Raw genomic sequence first — 20560 nt, forward strand, 5'->3', positions numbered from 1 at the left:
CCTCCACAGCACTGGCCAGACCCTCCGGCAGCTTCCTGGTGGGCAGCCTTCAGTCCTCGAGAACCCAGAGGCCAGAGATCCTGACCCTGCAGGGGTTTGGGAGGCACCAAGTGGGGAGGGTCAGTGGTCTCTTTGGTGAAGTTACTCTGCTGAGGTTCTTGAGTGTTACTCTTCTCCTTAGTGTCTGCTCAAAACACAGGGAAGAACAGATTACACTTCAGGAAAGTGAAGGAATTCTATGAGCAAAGTGAGGTCAAGAGGGTGGGATCACCATGAGCAGGGGAAGGCTTCCTAGAGAGTGTAGAATTTAAACCGCTTCTTAAACAATGGGAAAAGACTTGAGTCCACAGGAAATAGGAGGAAATTTTTATCAATCACAGATGCAACTTAAAAGGAAGCTCTGAAACAGACAACGAAATGGGCAGGTGAATGCATCAGCCTATTCTTTTAATGTCAGGAAGTGGTCCTCACATTTTTTTTTTAATTTAAGTATTTACTGAACTTGTTCCATTGCTCCTCTTTTTAGGTTTTGGGTTTTTTGGGGGGTGTGGGGCCACGTGGCATCTGGGATCTCATCTCCCCTATCAGGGACTGAAGCTGCACCCCCTGCATTGGAAGGTGAAGTCCTAACCACCAAGCAGCGAAGGAAGTCCCCCAACCTCTTCTTCATCGAAAGGGCCCTTGAATATCTTGTGAAGTTCATGCAAACCCCGAGTTCAGGGGCAGAACCCCTTTTACCTTGCTCTGGGGAGAGGGCCAGGGCACTGAGCGCTTCCTCCAGCTCCTGAATTTGCTTGAACAACTTCTGACCCTTGTCTGGAAGAGCCTGGATGTTCACCGATGCCAGTGTGCTCTGGAAAACAGATCCTATAAAATGGGTCACTCGCTCCTCTCGAGGTGTCAGAGGTAGTTTCAGATTAAAGCAGCCCAGAAAGCTAAAACTGTGACATTAGTCTTTTAGCCGTATGTGTGAAAACCAGAGCCTTTCTTCTTTCTAAACCCAGCTGATTTACCAATCCTGAACATATAAGCACAGCAAAAGGCAGAAACTAAACATCCACCTGTGAGACCTTCCTTACACTGATACATCTCACTTGCCCGTGGCGGACCCTACCTGCCCACAGAAGCGATGCTCCGACCTTATAGACACACAGGTAGTAGTTACCTTCCTTTGTTGCAGTTGTGTTGTGAGGAACACACGTTGGGCTGCTGGGTCTGAAGGCTCTCCCTTCTTGGAAACACCCGGGGCTGAAGACACTTTTCTTTGCACACTCTGACCAGGGAGTTCAAGGTTCTTCTTCTCCTGTGTGTCTGGAGGCAAGTCAAAGAGTAAGGGGCTCCTTGGCTTAGACGAAACAAAAACAACGTCATCGTCCTCACTGTCACCACTGCTTGTGCCAGCGTCTCGCCCCTCTCCTGCAGGATGCCCCGTGGCCAGTGGTGCAGGCTGAGCAGCTGGTTCCTTTGGAGCAGGCATGTCCCGGGTCTCCGACTGAGCCTGAAAATGGCCCTGGAGCAGACTCTTTTGGAGGGTCTGTGTGCTTGGGTCATTCCCTGTCTTTGTTTCTCTAGCCTCCCAGCTCTTAGGGTGCTCCTTGTTGAGGTGCTCCTCTTTCAGGGGCTGGCTTATTGAGTGTTGACTGTGAACAATTGGAGGCAAAGGCTTAGTTTCCTCTTCTGTCGGAGGTTCTGATTCTTTCTGGACAGAATGACTCTCACTATCTGACTTCACCTGAAATGCAGATGGTTCTCTGAGCACATTTCCACGGACCTGTTTGGATTTCATCTCTAAAAGGTTTCTTTTGTGCATCCCCTCTATCTCCTTTGCTTCACACTGAAACTCTGTCTTCTCCCTTTGCTGCTTGTCTTGAATTGCAGATTGTTTTTTCTTTACTCCCAGGCCAGATGAGAGCTCCTTCTCCGTCCAGCACTTAGATTCTGGCTTCTGTTCCTTCTTTGGATCCAGGAGTGGATCTCCCTTTTCTCTTTGCTTCTTATCAGCTGTCTTTTCCTCATCTTCACCTTTGATGAACTGTTTCCAGACGGATGGTTCTTGATTCTTATCAAGTACCTTGAACGGGTTTCTCTGGTGGCTGGAAGGATAATGAGATGGCTCAGAGGCAAGCTGAGACTTACTGGCTCCAGAATGTTCTTTAGAATTAGGATCCTAAAAGACAAAGGAAATAATCTAATCTTAATATAAAATATGAATGCAACCTTCACACCTAGAAGGCCTTTCTTTAGAGGAAATGGAAACACAGTAAAAGCAGTCCACTTTTTCTAAATGTTCCTGGGATCATTTCTTGCTCTAGAAAGGACTGCCAAACTCGTTTCTATTTTTTAGTTTTTTTTATTTCTTAACAGTACTTAAGTATTCATTAAGTATTCATTTTTTAACAGTACTTTCAATGCTTGGTTCCTTCTCTGTCCGTGATCACTGCTTTTATAGGTCTCAAGGAAAAGCAGTGTCCAGGTCAAACTTTTAATAATAGCAATAGTCACAATGTGTATTTTTCATGAAAACGACTCTCTCAAGATGAACTTTTCCCCAAACCTAAACAGCTCTGATTTTGGCTTTAGGATGGTTTCACAGTGCAAATCTAGGGCCTTATGTCCAAGCTATCCCTCTACAAGTCTCAAGACCTCCCTCAGTCTAGTTCCTCATGTAGTAGACATCTGCAGGGTCTCTCCTAGTTCTTACATTCCAGAAGCTTATGAATTACACCCAGTTTATACAAACATCAACTAGATATCAGTCTATAAAAACATGTTGGGACCTCCCTGGTGGTCTGGTGGCTAAGCCTTCATGCTCCCAATGCAGGGGGTCTGGGTTCAATCTCTGGTCAGTGAACAGATCCCACATGTCATAACTAAAGATCCTATATGCTACAACTAAGATAAGAATAGCCAAATAAATAAATATTAAAAAAAAAATCCTGATGTTAGTCAACTAAATTTAAATTTTTTCCCTAAATAGGAGAATGCTAACTATAGAATGGGCTTCCCTGGTGGTTCAGATGGTAAAGAATCTGCCTGCAATGCAGGAGACCTGGGTTCAATCCCTGGGTGGGGAAGATCCCCTGGAGAAGGGAATGGATACCCACTCCAATATTCTTGCATGGAAAATTCCATGGACAGAGGAGCCTAGCAGGCTATATAGTACATGGGGTCGAGAAGAATCGGACACAACTGTGTGATTAACACTACTATTATTAACTATAGAATGGACAGATGTTTATGTATGACTGAGTCCCTTCGCTGTTCACCTACAACTACCACAACATTGTTTGTTAACTAGTCATATTCCAATATAAAATTAAAAGTAAAAAAAAAAAAGATCCATAGTCCTTTGAATTAAGAGTCCCAACAGGGTCTACCTTGCTGAAAGAAGAGAACTGTCTTTCAGAGAAAGTACGATGAAGACCAATCAGTTTACAATGGACTTTAGGGTTTTTTCAGGTGATCCCACAGGTTAAACATCTTTACACAGTCAGATCTGAAAACAGGTGAATAATTCCTACCTGCCATGGGATATTTCCACACCACTGCTTCCCCTCAGCTTTACTTTTAACACATCGGAAGAACAACCTGATAAAGTATAAAACACAAATAATCAAGCTTGTGAAAATCCATTAAAATAAAAGATGAACTTGTTTTTAATTCAAGAAACCCTTTTATAATTATTTGATAACAGCTTTGAAAGGTGACTTGAAACCAATTACTCTTTTTTTTACTTTACAACATTGTATTGGTTTTGCCATACATCAACATGCATCCACCACGGGTGTACACATGTTCCCCATCCTGAACTCCCCTCCCACCTCCCTCCCCATACCATCCCTCTGGGTCATCCCAGTGCACCAGCCCCAAGCGTCCTGTATCCTGCACTGAACCTGGACTGGCGATTTGTTTCTTATATGATATTATACATGTTTTAATGCAATTCTCCCAAATCATCCCCCCGCCTCTCCCACAGAGTCCAAAAGACTGTTCTATACATCAGTGTCTCTTTTGCTGTCTCGCATACAGGATTGTCGTTACCATCTTTCTAAATTCCATATATATGCGTTAGTATACTGTATTGGTGTTTTTCTTTCTGGCTTACTTCACTCTGTATAATAGGCTAAAGAGACACCTGTACCCCAATGTTCATCGCAGCACTGTTTATAATAGCCAGGACATGGAAGCAACCTAGATGTCCATCAGCAGATGAATGGATAAGAAAGCTGTGGTACATATACATAATGGAGTATTACTCAGCCATTAAAAAGAATACATTCGAATCAGTTCTAATGAGGTGGATGAAACTGGAAACCAATTACTCTTACATGTACTACATTTAAAAATTCTTTACCACATAGGATATTTACAAGACCTGAGAAGTGAAAGAATACAGATGTCATAGTAACCAGAGGGTATTCATAAATTTATTCTTTTAACTCTACAGAATGACTGACATGGGAACACTGATCCACAAGGGCTGCTAAAATCAGAAAAAAGGAGATAACCAGACATTATGTGTCCCTAATGAGAAGCCACAATACTTCCTATAAAGTAAAAAAAAAAAAAAAACACAAACAAAAAACCAAGCCAAATCAAAACAAAGATTTCCCAGGTCATCCAATGGTTAAGACTGTGCACTTCCTCTGCAGGGGGCCTGGGCTCCATCCCTGGTCTGGGAACTAAGACCCCACAAAACCTATAGTGGCATGGCCAAGAAAAGAAAACTAAGACAAAAACGAACCTGAATCTGGTCAAACCCCTGGATTCAATTAACAATTTACAGGAAATGCAAACAGATGAAAACATAAAACTAGACCAGGGGATGTAATCTGCAAACTCTTAACAGTGGGAAATGCTATAAGACAAACAACTTGATTTCTTCAACAAGTAAATCACAAGGGAGAAGAAAAAGACTGGTGGGACCTATTTAAAAGACTTAAAAAAATATATCAATTAACTGCGATCTGTAGACCTTATTAGAATCCTGACTTAAGCAAACAAGCAAAACTACCAAAAATAAACTATTTATAATATTTATGAATCTTCTGGAAATCTGTACTCCAACTGGTTAAGAAAACAAAATAACAGTCCGGATTTTTTACAGCTACACACTGAAATATTTACAGAAGAAATGACATTATGTGGAATCTGTCTCCAAACATGGAGGAGCTGGTGGGTAGGGTGCAAGGATATAGATGCAACAAGATTTGCCATGAGTATGCCTGCTGAAGCTCACCTGCAGTAGTTCTATCCTGTCTACTTTTGTATATGTTTCCAATCTTTCATTAAAAAAAAAAAAAGACTGACTACAGGCCTACATCCCAGGGCAAGGCAGTCCCTGCTCACACGAACACTACCTATATTCCAGCTATGCAAAAATGGCTGTGCTGTCCGAGCGCAAACTAAGCCACACACTCTCCATCCTACTGGACTTTGCACGTGTACCACTCTCCATCCAAAGAGTGTCCTCCTTATCCCTATTTGCCCAGCATTACCCCATCGCCAGCTGTCAGTCCCACAGGTCCCTCCACACTCAGTTCAAGACATACCACCTTTGCATGCTCTCTGCCCTGTTCACTGTACTGCTTCTGGATTTTTGTTGTATATAGTTGTATTATGCTTAAATCTGCCTGTCAGCAACTAGAATGTGATAACTCTCTCTTTATCCCTAAGCCTCACTGTTTGTACATAATAGTTAAGTATTGTTGAATTAAACAGAACCAACTGAATTCTTCCTTACCCCAAATAACTCCCCAAAAACATTTAATCAGTTATACAAGAGCCTTTGACATATGTATTCCATTTAACTGTTTAAATAGGTAAAATGCTCAACCAAAAAGCATAGAACGACAGTGAAAAGCACCTCCTCTCCATCTGTTCAGTTCACATCCCTCCCAAGTAACCATTTCTCTTAGTTTTTGGCTTGCCTTTCCAGAGATGGCTTTAATGAATATTCAGGTCAATGTATTTTCTTTATTTCTTCCTTATTTACTCAACTGGGTAGCATAGTATGCTGTGCTGTGCTTAGTCACTCAGTTGTATCCAACTCTTTGCGACCCCATGGGCTGTAGCCCCCCAGGCTCCTCTGTTCTTGGGGATTCTCCAGGCAAGAATACTGGAGTGGGTTGCCAAGCCCTCCTCCAGAGGATCTTCCCAACCCAGGGATAGAACCCAGGTCTCCCACATTGAGGGTGGATTCTTTACTGTTTGAGCCACCAGGGAAGCCCAAGAATACTTGAGTGGGTAGCCTATCTCTTCTCCAGGGGATCTTCCAGACCCAGGAATCAAACTGGAGTCTCCTGCACTGCAGGCAGATTCTTTACCAGTTGAGCTACCAGGGAAGCCCAGGTAGCATAGTATACATACTACTAAATATCTTGCTTGCTTTTTTTTAAATAAACTGAACAATATGTCTTGGAGATTTTTCTATAAAAACATACATAAAGGACTTCCTTATGTGTACAAATTTTCTACAATTGCACAGTTTTTTACACAGCAGCAGTTTTCCATTATAAGGATGTTCCATTATTTATTTAACCAGACCCTTCTGGTTATTTCCAATCCTTTACTATTAAAAACAATATCACAATGAATAACCTTCTGCATATGTCATTTAACATGTGTTTTAATATATCCATTGGGAAACTCTCTATATTTCATGCTGTATATTAGAGCCTTCTCCGTTTTTCTTCATCAATTAGCTTCTAGATTTTATTTATTAGCTCACTTTTTTTTCTTTTCTACCTCATTAAGTTCAATTTTACCTGCATTAATTCCTTCTTTCTGTTTTCTTTCTGTTTAATTTGTTGTCCTTTTTCTAACTTCTTAAATTAGTACTGTGACACACAACATAAGGGCTTCACTGGTGGCTCAGCGGCAAAGAATTCGACTGCCAATGCAGGAGATGTGGGTTTGATCCCTGTGTTGGGAAGATTCCTTGAAGAAGGAAATGGCATCTCAATCCAGGATTCTTGCCTGAGAAATCCCAGGGAGAGAGGAGCCTGGGGGGCTACAATCCATGGTCGCAGAGTCGAATACAACTTAGTGACTAAATAACAAGTATAACACAAATCACAACAGTCTGAGTCCTAACTCAAAATGAATCCCGAGCAGATCACAAGCCCTCAATGCCATTACTTTACTTGGATGTAAAAGCAAAAATAACAAGCTCCAAATGGGCAAGTGTTTTATAAGAGTGAGAAAGAAGACATGGACTTTTCTAGTGGTGCAGATGATAAGAATCCACCTGCCAAGGCCGGGACACGGGTTTGATCGCTGGTCCGGAAGGTTCCACATGGCACAGAGCAATCAGGCCCGTGCACCACAACCACTGAGCCTGCATGCTCTAGGGCCCACAAGCCACGACCACTGAGCCTGCATCCTGCAACCACTGACATCTGTGCACCTCGATTCTATGCTCCACAACAGAAGAAGACCCCACACTGAGAAGCCCACACACAGCCTCAGAGAGCAGCCCCCACTCTCCACAGCTAGAGAAAGCCCATGCAGACAACAAAGGATCCAATGCAACCAAAAAAAACCAAATAAAATTATTTTTAAAAAAGAAGAAAGAACCAGCTCCTATCATACAAACTCATAATTTTCTCATTCAAGTTCACAATAAAAAACCTGTGTTGGTATCTTTAATTTGTTCTTACTGCAATAAGAAAATTTAGTTCTGAAAATTCCTGAAATGCCTTGATTGCAAAAAACTCAAAGGCTACTATTAGGGAGTACTGCTGCTGCTGCTGCTAAGTTGCTTCAGTCGCGTCCGACTCTGTGCAACCCCAGAGACGGCAGCCCACCAGGCTCCCCCATCCCTGGGATTCTCCAGGCAAGAACACTGGAGTGGGTTGCCATTTCCTTCTCCAAATACATAAAAGTGAAAAGTGAAAGGGAAGTCGCTCAGTCGTGTCCGACTCCTAGCGACCCCATGGACTGCAGCCTACCAGGCTCCTCTGCCCATGGGATTTTCCAGGCAAGAGTACTGAAGTGGGTTGCCATTGCCTTCTCCGATTAGGGAATACTACTACTTATGAAAACAAGTCAAGAACAAATTCTTGCTGTTGAAAGTGTATCAAGTACCTGAAACCTTAACTGAAAGAATATTTTATAAATAGCATGTATTTTAAAGCCCAAACTTCATAGACTTTCAGAGAAGGGCAAGATTTGGAGAAAGAGGGAAGTAAACAACACACAATGAGCATCAATTATGTGCTAGGCACGCTGCAAAAAATGTTTCTGCTTGCATTTTTATTAAAAACAATCTAGATGAGCTTCTCTGTTTTTAGGATAAAAGTTCGTCAAGTTTATTAAATTGTAAATCAATAGAGAAAGCGGTGGAAATACCTTGTCATAGAGAAAGCAAACACTGAGTCCACTATGAAGAAGAGCATAATTTCTACAGTATATTCACTAATTATTTTCCAAGGCATAGGTTATGAACAAGAAAAATGAAGAAACCAGACAGGTGTCATTCAAGGCCAAGTTCAAGTCTCAATTCCTCCACTTTCTCAGTAAGCTTCATCAGCCTTAATCTCTTACTGTTGGTTTTACAGTCAGAGAAACATCTGGCATTCGGACACATACAATTTAGCACTCTAACATGCAGATCAGACTGCTCACCAACCTTCCTGTGTCTAACTCTTAGCCCAATCGTGTCTTAGGGCCCTTAGAAATACAGATTCACTTCTCCACATGGAGCAATGGAAAAACATAAAGCTGGATTTCTACCTCACCTTTTACACAAAAATTCAAGATGGAACAAAAATGTATAGAATAAAACTGTAAATGTTCTAGGGGAAAAAAAAACGGAGATGAATATTTTGGCAATCCTAAAGTAAAAAGGGAATGACAAAATCCTGTGGCTGAGAGATAAAGGATTTAGTAATTTGACTACACGGAAGTATTAAATGTCCATACAGTAAAAATACCATAGGCAAAATTGCAAGAGCAAAGGCAACCTGGGGAAAGAACCGCTGTACACATTATAAAGGGTTAATATCCCCTCCAAGGGCTTCCCAGGTGTCCCAGTGAGCCTGCCAAGGCAGGAGATGCTGGTTCAATCCCTGGGTCAGGAAGATCCCCTGGAGAAGGAAAGGGCAACCCACTCCAGTATTCTTGCCTGGAAAATCCCACGGACAGAAGAGTGGGGCGGGGCTACAGCCCCTGGGGCCACAAACAGTCGGACACAACTGAGTGAGTGAGCACACACACATAATAACGTTTCCGTACAAGGATCGCTTCTGTGGTACAGCCAGTGCATGATACTCCACAGTACCTAGTCACAGCACTGGCTTTGTTGAGTGGGATTCTTTATGGGTTGCTGGAGCCCGAGGTCCTTCTGCATGTGTCTGCCTCAAGTCCCAGTGTCTCTCTGTCATCAGCCTAGCTAATAATCATTGGGTTAGATAATCTGCAGCCCAATTTTACCCAGTAATCAACCGACCACAAAAGGGGTGTCCTAGGTGTGCGCAGATTCATATGCTATTAAAAATGAAGCATTTTGGGGACCTCTCTGGTGGTACAGTGGGTAGGAATCTGCCTACCAATGCAGGGGTCGTGGGTTCCATCCCTGGTCTGGGAAAATCCCACATGCCTTGAAGCAACCAAGCAGGTGAGCCCCAACTACTGAGCCTATTTGCTACAACTACTGAAGCCCGCGTGCCTAGAGCCTTTGCTCGACAACGTGAGAAGTCATTGCAATGAGAAGCCTGGACACTGCAACGAAGAGTAGCCCCTGCTCTCCACAACTAGAGAAAGCCCCTGCACAGCAATGAAGACCCAGTGAAGCCAAAAAAAAAAAAAAAAAAACCCTCTTAAAAAAAAGCAAAAACATAAAAGTATTTTGAACATCCCAGTACAACCAGTTATTTAAAGAACTAAAACCTGTTTTACCAATCTATAGACGAAGAATATTACCATCTGTTTGGATCCTTGAGAATAAAAAAAAGAGAGAGTGAAGAGAGGAGAGAACAGGAACTCAGGAGCTTGACGACCATATCCAACATCTGTATATCAACATGTGCCACATCATTCATGTCAAGGCAGGAGCTCTTCTCTCTGGTTTTACTGAGCAACAATTATAGTTTTCTTTAATGCCCAACAACAGGGTCATGGCTGAAGGGCCGGTCAAATGCTGATGAGTGGTACCATCTGGTGTTTAGTAAGAGAACTACACAAAAAAGTAGTTTCATGCCAAGGTAGGAAAAATGGGCACCTTAGTGCTACTTTCGTTTACACCTCCCCTCCACTAACCTGCTACACCTGTCTTCTAGCTAGGTTAACCATTAAATGTAACAGTACTAATTCAAGGATATAAAGTCCTTTAAGTTCTTGAAAAGAAAACCCAATTCTGGGGAAGAAAAGCTTGTGCTACCTGATTTCTTTCTCCAGAGTGCAGGGATTCTGGCTAAATGCTTTACTGTCTACTAAGGAAGTCACCATCCATAGATACATTACCTATTTCTTTTTTAAATTTTCAGCCTATACCACCTATCAGGGTATACCTATTGGATTTTTTGCTGTTCGTTTTTTGTTTTTTTACTTTGTAGTTAATTTGTTGTGTGCTGTAGAACTGTTTTTTATTTGTGCTAAAACAATCTTTTGAAAGCTCTAGAAAGTACCTCTTAATAAGTGTTCTAGACTTGAGCTAAAAGAAATGCATTCAAGCATTCTTTTTCTATTTTTAATATAATGAGCACCTCAGCCTCGTCTACCTTGTGTGAAGAGTGATAGAGACAAGTTTTCAAGATTCTATCCTCAGCCTAGACCTCTCTTTGGAGCTGCCCACTCACTTTTCCAGCCTGCTTCATGTGTACATAAGACACAATGAGTCCAAAGCTGTATGTGTCAGCCATCCTCTACTGACGTCAACTTTCCTTCCTTGTTTTGCAGCTGAAACTCCAGTACTTTGGCCACCTCATGCGAAGAGTTGACTCATTGGAAATGACTCTGATGCTGGGAGGGATTGGGGGCAGGAGGAGAAGGGGAGGAAAGAGGATGAGATGGCTGGATGGCATCACTGACTCAATGGACGTGAGTCTGAGTGAACTCTGGGAGTTGGTGATGGACAGAGAGGCCTGGCATGCTGCGATTCATGGGGTCACAAAGAGTCGGACATGACTGAGCGACTGAACTGAACTGAAACTCATCCAACCAGGAAACCATTTCCTGAGCACTGACCGTGTGCTAAACACCAAACGAAGTGATCACAGACATGACTGCACTGACCCTCACAGCCCAGGGAATCCAGTGCTACCATGACCGCTATCCCAGCTGAGTAAATGGAGGAAAGAACATGCTTAACCACTGGGAAACATGTTGTATCAATTCTCTTTCAGCAAGTGTTCTCCAGTCTGTGTGTGTGTGTTAGTCGCTGAGTCGTGTCTGACTCCTCTCCACCCCATGGACTGTGGCCTGCCAGACTCTTTTGTCCATGGAATTCTCCAGGCAAGAATACTGGAATGGGTAGCCATTCCTTTCTCCAGGAGATCTTCCTAATCCAGGGATCAAACCCAGGGCTCCTGCACTGTAAGCAGATTCTTTACTGTCTGATCCACTGGCCTAAGCACACCCAACTCTACTGCCAGGGCTTCAATCCAAGTTCATCTTTCACTTAGAGAAAGTGGGTGTGCCTGGAGTTGGTCAGATCTAGGCTCAAATCCCAGGGGCTTCCCTGGTGGCTCTGTAGCAAAGAATCTGCCTGCCAATGCAGGAGACGTAGGTTCAATCCCTGGGTTGGGAAGGTCCCCTAGAGAAGGAACTAGAAACCCACTCCAGTGTTCTTGCCTGGGAATTCCCATAGACAGGGAAGGCTGGTGGGCTACATTCCATGGGGTCACAAAACAATCAGACACAACTTAGCACCTAAATAGCAACAACTGCTACTGCTAAGTCACTTCAGTCGTGTCCGACTCTGTGCGACCCCATAGACAGTAGCCCACCAGGCTCCCCTGTCCCTGGGATTCTCCAGGCAAGAACACCGGAGTGGGTTGCCATTTCCTTCTCCAGTGCATGAAAGTGAAAAGTGAAAGTGAAGTCGCTCAGTCGTGTCCGACTCTTAGCGACCCCATGGACTGCAGCCTACCAGGCTCCTCCATCCATGGGATTTTCCAGGCAAGAGTACTGGAGTGGGGTGCCATTGCCTTCTCCAATAACAACAACAAGGCTCAAATCCCAGCCATGCCACATTATAATGCTGGGACCTCAAATTCCTTTTCTGACCTCTCTAAATGTTTCCTCATCTGTCTATAAAACAGGGATACTGAAACCTATCACAGTAGATTCTATGAAGAGGTCATGAACATGCCATGTAGTAGACACTCTATAGCCCCAAGTAGTTCAGTGGGCTCCTTGCCTCCACTGCCATCACTTCCTAATCTAACTTCCATAGTTCTTCTTTTGATGCAAATTGAATAAAAAATTCTTTAGCGTCTTCCTACCACATAGAACAGTATTTCTGTATGATCCAGGGCCCCCAGTAGTATGTAAAGGAGATTGTTTTAAATTCAGGCACTAAAGGCTTACTGGCTCCACTGTACTAGCAGGAAACAACAGAAAAGTGAAATTTTTAAAAATTCCACTTATAAAGACCTCTCTGGTGGCGCAGTGGATAAGAATCCGCCTGCCAATGCAGGGGACACAGTTTGGATCCCTGGTTCAGGAAGATCGCATATGTGCGGAGCAACTAAGCTGGTGAGCCCCAACTACTGGGCCAGTGCTCTAGAGCCCACAAGCTGCAACTACTTAGCCCGCATGCTACAAGTGCTGAAGCCTGAGAGCCTAGAGCCTGTGCTCTGCAACAAGTGAAGCCGCAGCAATGAGAAGCCCGCACACTGCAACCAAGAGTGGCCCTCACTCACCAAAACCAGAGAAAGCCTGTGCAAAGCAACAAAGACCCAGCACAGCCAAAAATAAGTAAATAAATGATTTTTTTAAAAATTCCATTCATAATAAGAGTGTCACGCATTGCTGAAGCCTGGCTTGGAGAATTTTGAGCATTACTTTACTAGCATGTGAGATGAGTGCAACTGTGCGGTAGTTTGAGCATTCTTTGGCATTGCCTTTCTTTGGGATTGGAATGAAACCTGACCTTTTCCAGTCCTGTGGCCACTGCTGAGTTTTCCAGATTTGCTGGCATATTGACTGCAGCACTTTCACAGCATCATCTTTCAGGATTTGAAATAGCTCAACTGGAATTCCATCACCTCCACTAGCTTTGTTCATAGTGATGCTTTCTAAGGCCCACTTGACTTCACATTCCAGGATGTCTGGCTCTAGGTGAGTGATCACACCATCGTGATTATCTGGGTCGTGAAGATCTTTTTTGTACAGTTCTTCTGTGTATTCCTGCCACCTCTTCTTAATATCTTCTGCTTCTGTTATGTCCATACCATTTCTGTCCTTTATTGAGCCCATCTTTGCATGAAATGTTCCCTTGGTATCTCTAATTTTCTTGAAGAGACCTCTAGTCTTTCCCATTCTGTTGTTTTCCTCTATTTCTTTGCATTGATCGCCGAGGAAGGCTTTCTTATCTCTTCTTACTATTCTTTGGAACTCTGCATTCAGATGCTTATATCTTTCCTTTTCTCCTTTGCTTTTCGCTTCTCTTCTTTTCACAGATATTTGTAAGGCCTCCTCAGACAGCCATTTTGCTTTTTTGCATTTCTTTTCCATGGGGATGGTTTTAATCCCTGTCTCCTGTACAATGTCACGAACCTCCACCCATAGTTCATCAGGCACTCTATCTATCAGATCTAGTCCCTTAAATCTATTTCTCACTTCCACTGTATAATCATAAGGGATGAGGATATTCAAGCTGGTTTTAGAAAAGGCAGAGGAATCAGAGATCAAATTGCCAACATCCGCTGGATCATCGAGAAAGCAAGAGAGTTCCAGAAAAACATCTATTTCTGCTTTATTGACTATGCCAAAGCCTTTGACTGTGTGGATCACAATAAAATGTGGAAGATTCTGAAAGAGATGGGAATACCAGACCATCTGACCTGCCTCTTGAGAAACCTATATGCAGGTCAGGAAGCAACAGTTAGAACTGGACATGGAACAACAGACTGGTTCCAAATAGGAAAAGGAGTACGTCAAGGCTGTATATTGTCACCCTGCTTATTTAACTTATATGCAGAGTACATCATGAGAAATGCTGGGCTGGAAGAAGCACAAGCTGGAATCAAGATTGCCGGGAGAAATATCAATCACCTCAGATATGCAGATGACACCACCCTTATGGCAGAAAGTGAAGAGGAACTCAAAAGCCTCTTGATGAAAGTGAAAGTGGAGAGTGAAAAAGTTGGCTTAAAGCTCAACATTCAGAAGACAAAGATCATGGCATCTGGTCCCATCACTTCATGGGAAACAGATGGGGAAACAGTGTAAACAGTGTCAGACTTTATTTTGGGGGGCTCCAAAATCACTGCAGATGGTGACTGCAGCCACGAAATTAAAAGACGCTTACTCCTTGGAAGAAAAGTTATGACCAACCTAGATAGCATATTCAAAAGCAGAGACATTACTTTGCCAACAAAGGTCTGTCTAGTCAAGGCTATGGTTTTTCCTGTGGTCATGTATGGATGTGAGAGTTGGACTGTGAAGAAGGCTGAGCGCCGAAGAATTGATGCTTTTGAACTGTGGTGTTGGAGAAGACTCTTGAGAGTCCCTTGGACTGAAAGGAGATCCAACCAGTCCATTCTAAAGGAGATCAGCTCTGGGATTTCTTTGGAAGGAATGATGCTAAAGCTGAAACTCTAGTACTTTGGCCACCTCATGTGGAGAGTTGACTTATTGGAAAAGACTGATGCTGGGAGGGATTGGGGGCAGGAGGAGAAGGGGACGACAGAGGATGAGATGGCTGAATGGCATCACTGACTCGATGGACGTGAGTCTGAGTGAACTCCGGGAGTTGGTGATGGACAGGGAGGCCTGGCGTGCTGTGATTCATGGGGTCGCAAAGAGTCGGACATGACTGAGCAACTGAACTGAACTGAATAAGAGTGTCAAGAAACATAAACACTGAGGACTAAATTTCACCAAAAGGGTATATAGCACTCTATAATCAGAACTATTCCACAATGCTAAAAGAAATTTTAAATGTCATAAATAAATATACCATGTTAATGGACTGGAAGATCAAGATTAATATCAGTTCTCCCTACACTGATCTATACAGATTCAACAGAATCCCAACGGAGTTTTCCGAGGAAACTGTAAAAGATGATTCTACATTTTATATGGAAATGTAAAGGACCCAGAATAGCAAATCTTGAAGAGGAAAGTTGGAAGACTGACAGGATCTTATCTGATCATGTCAGGATAGGCGAAAAGATCAATGGAAGAGATTAGCAAGTCCAGAAACAGATCCACACATGGTGGTCAATCAATTTTTCACAAAGTTGCCAAGTGTTTCCATGGGAAACATTCAAAAAATGGTGCTGAAACAATTGGATAGTATGCATTCAATACCACATGAAAAAATAAATGACCTTCTATCTCATAAGGTATGTCAAATTAATCTGAGGTAGGCCACAGAGAGATAGTGAAAGACAGAAAAGCCTGGTGTGCTGCAGTCCATGGGCTTGCAGAGCTGGACAAGACTGAGCAACTGAACAACAACAAAAGGCGTAGACTAAACAAAAAAGTCATCAAAAAAAATAAAGAAAACAACTATAAAACTTCTGAAAGAAACCACTGAAGAACTTTATGATCTTGAGATAGGCAAAGATTTCCCACAGAAGACAAAAAGCACTAATCATAAAAAAATGATAGGTTGGATTTCATAAAGTGAAAAGTTTCTACTCTTCAAAAGACAGTCAAGAAAACCAAAGCCACAGACTGGGAGAAAATATACACAATATATATATCTGCCAAAGGACCTGTGCAGAGAATACATAAGGCACTCTTCCAACTCAGTAACAAACAACAATACAATTTTAAAGATAGAGAAAATCCCCCAAAGTTACACTGTATGATTCCATGTATGTAACATTTTGAAATGACAACATTTTAGAGCTAGAGATCAGGTTCATGGCTGCCAGGAGTGTACAGAGGGAAATAAGAGGAAGGTGGGTATAGTTACAACAGGGCAACAAGAAGGATCCTCTGGTAAAGGAACTGCTCAATATCTTGACTGTTGTTGTAAATACACAAAAGGTGGCTCAGTTGGTAAAGAATCTGCCTGCAATGCAGGAGATCTAGGTTCAATCCCTGGGTTGGGAAGATCCCTAGAGAAGGGAATGGCAACCCACTCCAGTGTTCTTGCCTGGAGAATCCCACAGACAGAGGAACTTGGCAGGTTACAGTCCATGAGGTCACAAAGTGTCAGAGATGATGCGGCAACTAAGCATGCATGCATGCACACATGATAAAGTTGCAGAGAACTAAATGCATAAATGTGTACCTACTGTTAGGCAGAGTCTGCAGAGGATCTCCTTGTACTATTTCCTGAACTGCCTGTGAATCTATAATTACCTCAATAAAAATTTCAATTAAAAACGAGCAAAATTTTAAACAGACACTTCATCAAAGATACACAGAAATAGCAAAAAACTACATGAAACAAAATGGCTTTCATAAATGGTATTTAAAATGGTATTCTGGGCAATAATGAAGACTGAATTACTGATAGATACAACTACATGGACAAATCTCTATAGACACTGTTACATAAAAGAAGCCAGATACAAAAGAATACGTGCAGTATGAATTGAAACAGTGATCAGCTATGATGGGTGGGGGGATTATCTAGATGGGATCCAATGGCACTTAATGGGGTAATGGAAATAAATATTCTATATTTTGACTGGGATCTTGGTTTTAAGGATGGGTATATACCTTTCTTAAAACTCAATCAGAAAACAAACAAAACTCAACTAGTTGAACACTTAAGAACTGTGCATCTTATTGCATGCATAACTCAGTAAAGGAATATAGTAGTACAGGCAGTTTTCAGTTATATAAAATTGTGAGGATGGTACTTGAGTGCCTATATTTGGGTGGGGGGGGGGATCAATCTAGAATATATAAATTTCAAACTGTCATATAAAGACCATTACATATAAAAGTCATATAAAGACCACTACATATGGCCCCTGACTTCCTGGCCAGTCTTATCTTCTGAATTCTCCACTTAAATATATGCTAAATGACCACTGAACAGAGTTTCCCTGATGGCTCAGTGGTAAAGAATCGGCCTGCCAATGTCAGGGACGTGGGTTTGATCCCTGGGTGGAGAAGATCCGCTAGAGAAGGAAATAGCAACCCACTCCAGTATTCTTGCCTGGGAAATCCCATGGACAGAGGAGCCTGGTGGGCTACAGTCCATGGGGTCGCAAAGAGTCGGACACAACTGAGCAACTAACTTTCACTTTCGTTCTACTACCAGAATGAGAAAGTTGACAAGCAAGTGCAAATTAATGACTGTTGGTGAGCTGATGTTATTTGCTACATGAAAGCTGGAGAGGGAGGGAGGTGAAGCAGTTTATCCAGAAATTAACCAGAGGTCAGGCTTCTCACATCAACAAGTAGCTCAGAAGTTAGGAAGTGCCAGTCCAGAAGATATTCAATACATACAGAAACACCATTTGTTTTTTACTGACTTTTAAAGACTAGTCAATCCTAGGAAAACACCTGACCATAACCCTTCCAGGCAAAGGAAAACAAAAACAAATACAGTTAGCTGTTCCTTTTGGACACTTACCTGTATTCTTTCTTGCCCTGTGATAGAGACAGACCCTGAAGCTCTACCACAAAGTCCTCATGCAATAAACAGTGAGAAACAGGAATGCTAGAAGAAAAATTAAAAAATGGAAATTTGTGTTTTAGGAGGCAAAGAATAGAGGTCAATATCCTAAAATGAAATCTAAAATATATTTTAAACATAAGGGCCCATGTATAATCTCTACTGGGTTTGTAAATCCCACATACTTTCTTGTCCATGTGCATTCCTCTGGGGAAAGGGCCCATCTTTTCATCTTTTCTCATGCCCCCAAAGAAAGTATGACAATAAACATACCTATCTTTTTCCTAAGGACTCAAGTTTAAAATGATATTGTGCTATGTACCACTATCCTGTAAATTTTTCCCAGGTTCTCCTACCATCCTTCTCCCTCTAATAACCTGCTGGCTGTCACTATCAACATGAGGACTCTGGCAACACATTCTACTAATTACACTTCATGCTTGATTGGCCTAAGTTTAACTCCTCCTTTCCAACTTCTTAATAGGAAAGAAATAATGTATAATATTTGAGAGTGAAAATCTAAAGTACTCTCATATGACCTGTGGTATTTTCCTTCTTTTTGCTTATAATCTGGTTATCAGACATATTCTAAATGGGTCAAATTATCAAATAACCATCTTTGAGTCAAATATTATTATACTAGTTTGTATAGCAATATGTTCTCATAAATGTTACTTTACATAAGGGCATTTTCCTTTTCATTTAAAACCAAATCTTATGCTTCCATTAATATTTAATTTCTACAAATCTGAATGTGCTTTCATGTCTCATGCAACTTGAGCTAGGTATTGAACCTAAGAAGCTCCATATACATATTAGAAACTAAACAGTAAACCCTGACATAATGATGTTTATAGCTTGAGTAATCTGGTCCCTTCTATCTTAAGATTTAACACTAATTTAAATAAAGTCATTTTGTATTTAATTTAAATGGATCCCAGTAATTTCTTTCAAATGAAAAAACAACTTATTAGAAGACTAAGAAAATACTTCCTCTAAAAAATTTATTTTCTAAATCTGAAAAAAGGTAAAAATCTTCCACTTAAGTTTCAAAGTGTAACAAAAACACAAATCATCTAAATCATTTGGGGAAAACATGAGAAGCTAATATATGTATTGAAAAAAAATACTTTATTGATATCCTTAGTGTCTTACACATGTAGAAAATGCCTTTTCTAAACCAAGTTCAGTAGAAAGCAGGAAAAAATGCATAATTTTGTGATAGTCTAAAATTTCACATAGAAACTGTGGACACCAGGTACTATGAAATACTAACAACACTTATGAGAACAGTATTTTCTCACTTCAAAGAAGATGCTTATTATTTCTCGGTCGCAGCTTTTAATTTTGTAAAAACTAGAGTGCTGAATCAGATTACTTATGTCTTTTCAGCTTTAATCCCTAATTTGTTTTTTTCGAGTATCAAACTCACCACTTAAATGGAAAGAATCCTGTTTTTAAAGGGTCCCGTTAATCTGACTACCAGGGTGTTTTAACCTCAAACATTTGGCAACCAATTCGGCCTAAGACTAGTGTAAAGCTGGAGCCAATTATTTTCTGCCATGTCTGCACGTTCTCAATTATAAACGGGATGGGAGTAATGTCCCAACAGGTCAAGGCCAGGCCAGTGAACCCAGAACTGAAAAAAGGTCCAGAAGGATCCAGATGTAGCCAATCCTCCAGATTACAAGTGACAGCCCTGGAGGCCCAGAGAGGGAAAGTAAACAGCCATGGGTCACATAGCAAGCAGTAGCGGAGCGTGTCCCTAACATATTAGCAACTATGTCCCTAACAGATTACCAACTACTTCAAGGGCCCTGGCTCTGCAGACCAGGAGTCCCAGCTCTCCTAGTCCTTTTGGGCAGCGGGGGGCCGGCGACTCCTCCTGAGTGGCCAAGCGAAGACCCAGGGAATTGTGCCTAGCTCGGAGACCTACTCGGTGGCCCGCACAAAGCTGCATGTGTCCGCCCGGCACACGTAGAAGCTCTTCCCTTTATTCGGGCCTTCTCGGACGCCGGTCTTCAGGAGACATAAAGTCCCTAAGGAGAGAAGGTCGACAAAGATTACACCACGATAGGCTGGCAGACCCCTTGGACCCTTGGACCCTGACCTCCTACCATGCTCCGGACACCTAACTACTTCCATCTCGCTCCAGCTTTTGTCTTCTCCGAAGCCACCGCCTCTCCCAACGCCTGCTTCCGCCTTTTTCTCCGCCCTCCTCATTCAGGAACCAATCGTCACCCACCTCCTCCACTCTTAATCCCCCATAATTCACCGCCGCGGCTTTAGCCACACCCACCCTAACTACTATCAGCCAATCAGACGGGAAATGTGCTCACCTCCAACCAAACACGGCCGCCCTGAGATTCGCGGCGCGCCGAAATCAAAAATGGGGCGGGGGAAACCTGGTCTTTGGCCGGTGGGGCGTGGCTGAAGCTAGAGTGAGTTTTGGAGGTTGGCGGGGCTTTCCGGAGGAGGGAAGCTTTGCGAGGAAGGAACTGGTCGACTCTACCTTGCACGCATTTAAGACCTAGAGGCATCCCTAGAGGAAGCAGGCATTACAGACTGCAGAGAGGAGCTCTACAAAGAAGACTCTTCTCCCCGAGGCCGAGAGCGCCTAGAGCTTCGCGGTCTTCGGGATGCCAGCCGGGTCCTAGCGCTGGTGGGCGCTCCGCCTCCGCGCTCGATCACTAGGGAGGGGAGTCCCAGAGAAGCCGCCGCCTCAGGAAGAGGCACTGGATTTGCATGTGGAGGCGAAGCGGGGTGCGAGTGATGGCCGTTGGGGCGTCCTTTATAGCTAAGCGG

General features: G+C 42.6%; 1 protein-coding gene across 4 annotated transcripts in view; it reads right to left on the reverse strand.

Moving 5' to 3' along the window:
• TTF2 (transcription termination factor 2) overlaps positions 1 to 19984 on the reverse strand; it is a 53727-nt gene extending 33743 nt beyond the window's left edge. For all 4 annotated transcript variants that reach the window (XR_011565719.1, XR_011565720.1, XR_011565718.1 and 1 more), the window contains exons 1-7: positions 19873 to 19984; positions 19692 to 19794; positions 17714 to 17800; positions 3522 to 3588; positions 1166 to 2167; positions 739 to 853; positions 2 to 184 (exon numbers count right to left, since the gene is read on the reverse strand). Coding sequence is in view for 1 of the 4 variants with exons in the window: in XM_019956730.2 (XP_019812289.2) it covers positions 2 to 184; positions 739 to 853; positions 1166 to 2167; positions 3522 to 3588; positions 17714 to 17800; positions 19692 to 19794; positions 19873 to 19978 (1663 nt within the window). In the remaining 3 variants the exon portion in view is untranslated. The remainder of the gene's footprint in view (position 1; positions 185 to 738; positions 854 to 1165; positions 2168 to 3521; positions 3589 to 17713; positions 17801 to 19691; positions 19795 to 19872) is intronic.
• Between the last annotated feature and the right edge of the window lie 576 nt (positions 19985 to 20560).

This window comes from Bos indicus, chromosome 3, assembly GCF_029378745.1.
Source record: "Bos indicus isolate NIAB-ARS_2022 breed Sahiwal x Tharparkar chromosome 3, NIAB-ARS_B.indTharparkar_mat_pri_1.0, whole genome shotgun sequence".
NCBI classification, from domain to species: Eukaryota; Metazoa; Chordata; class Mammalia; order Artiodactyla; family Bovidae; genus Bos; species Bos indicus.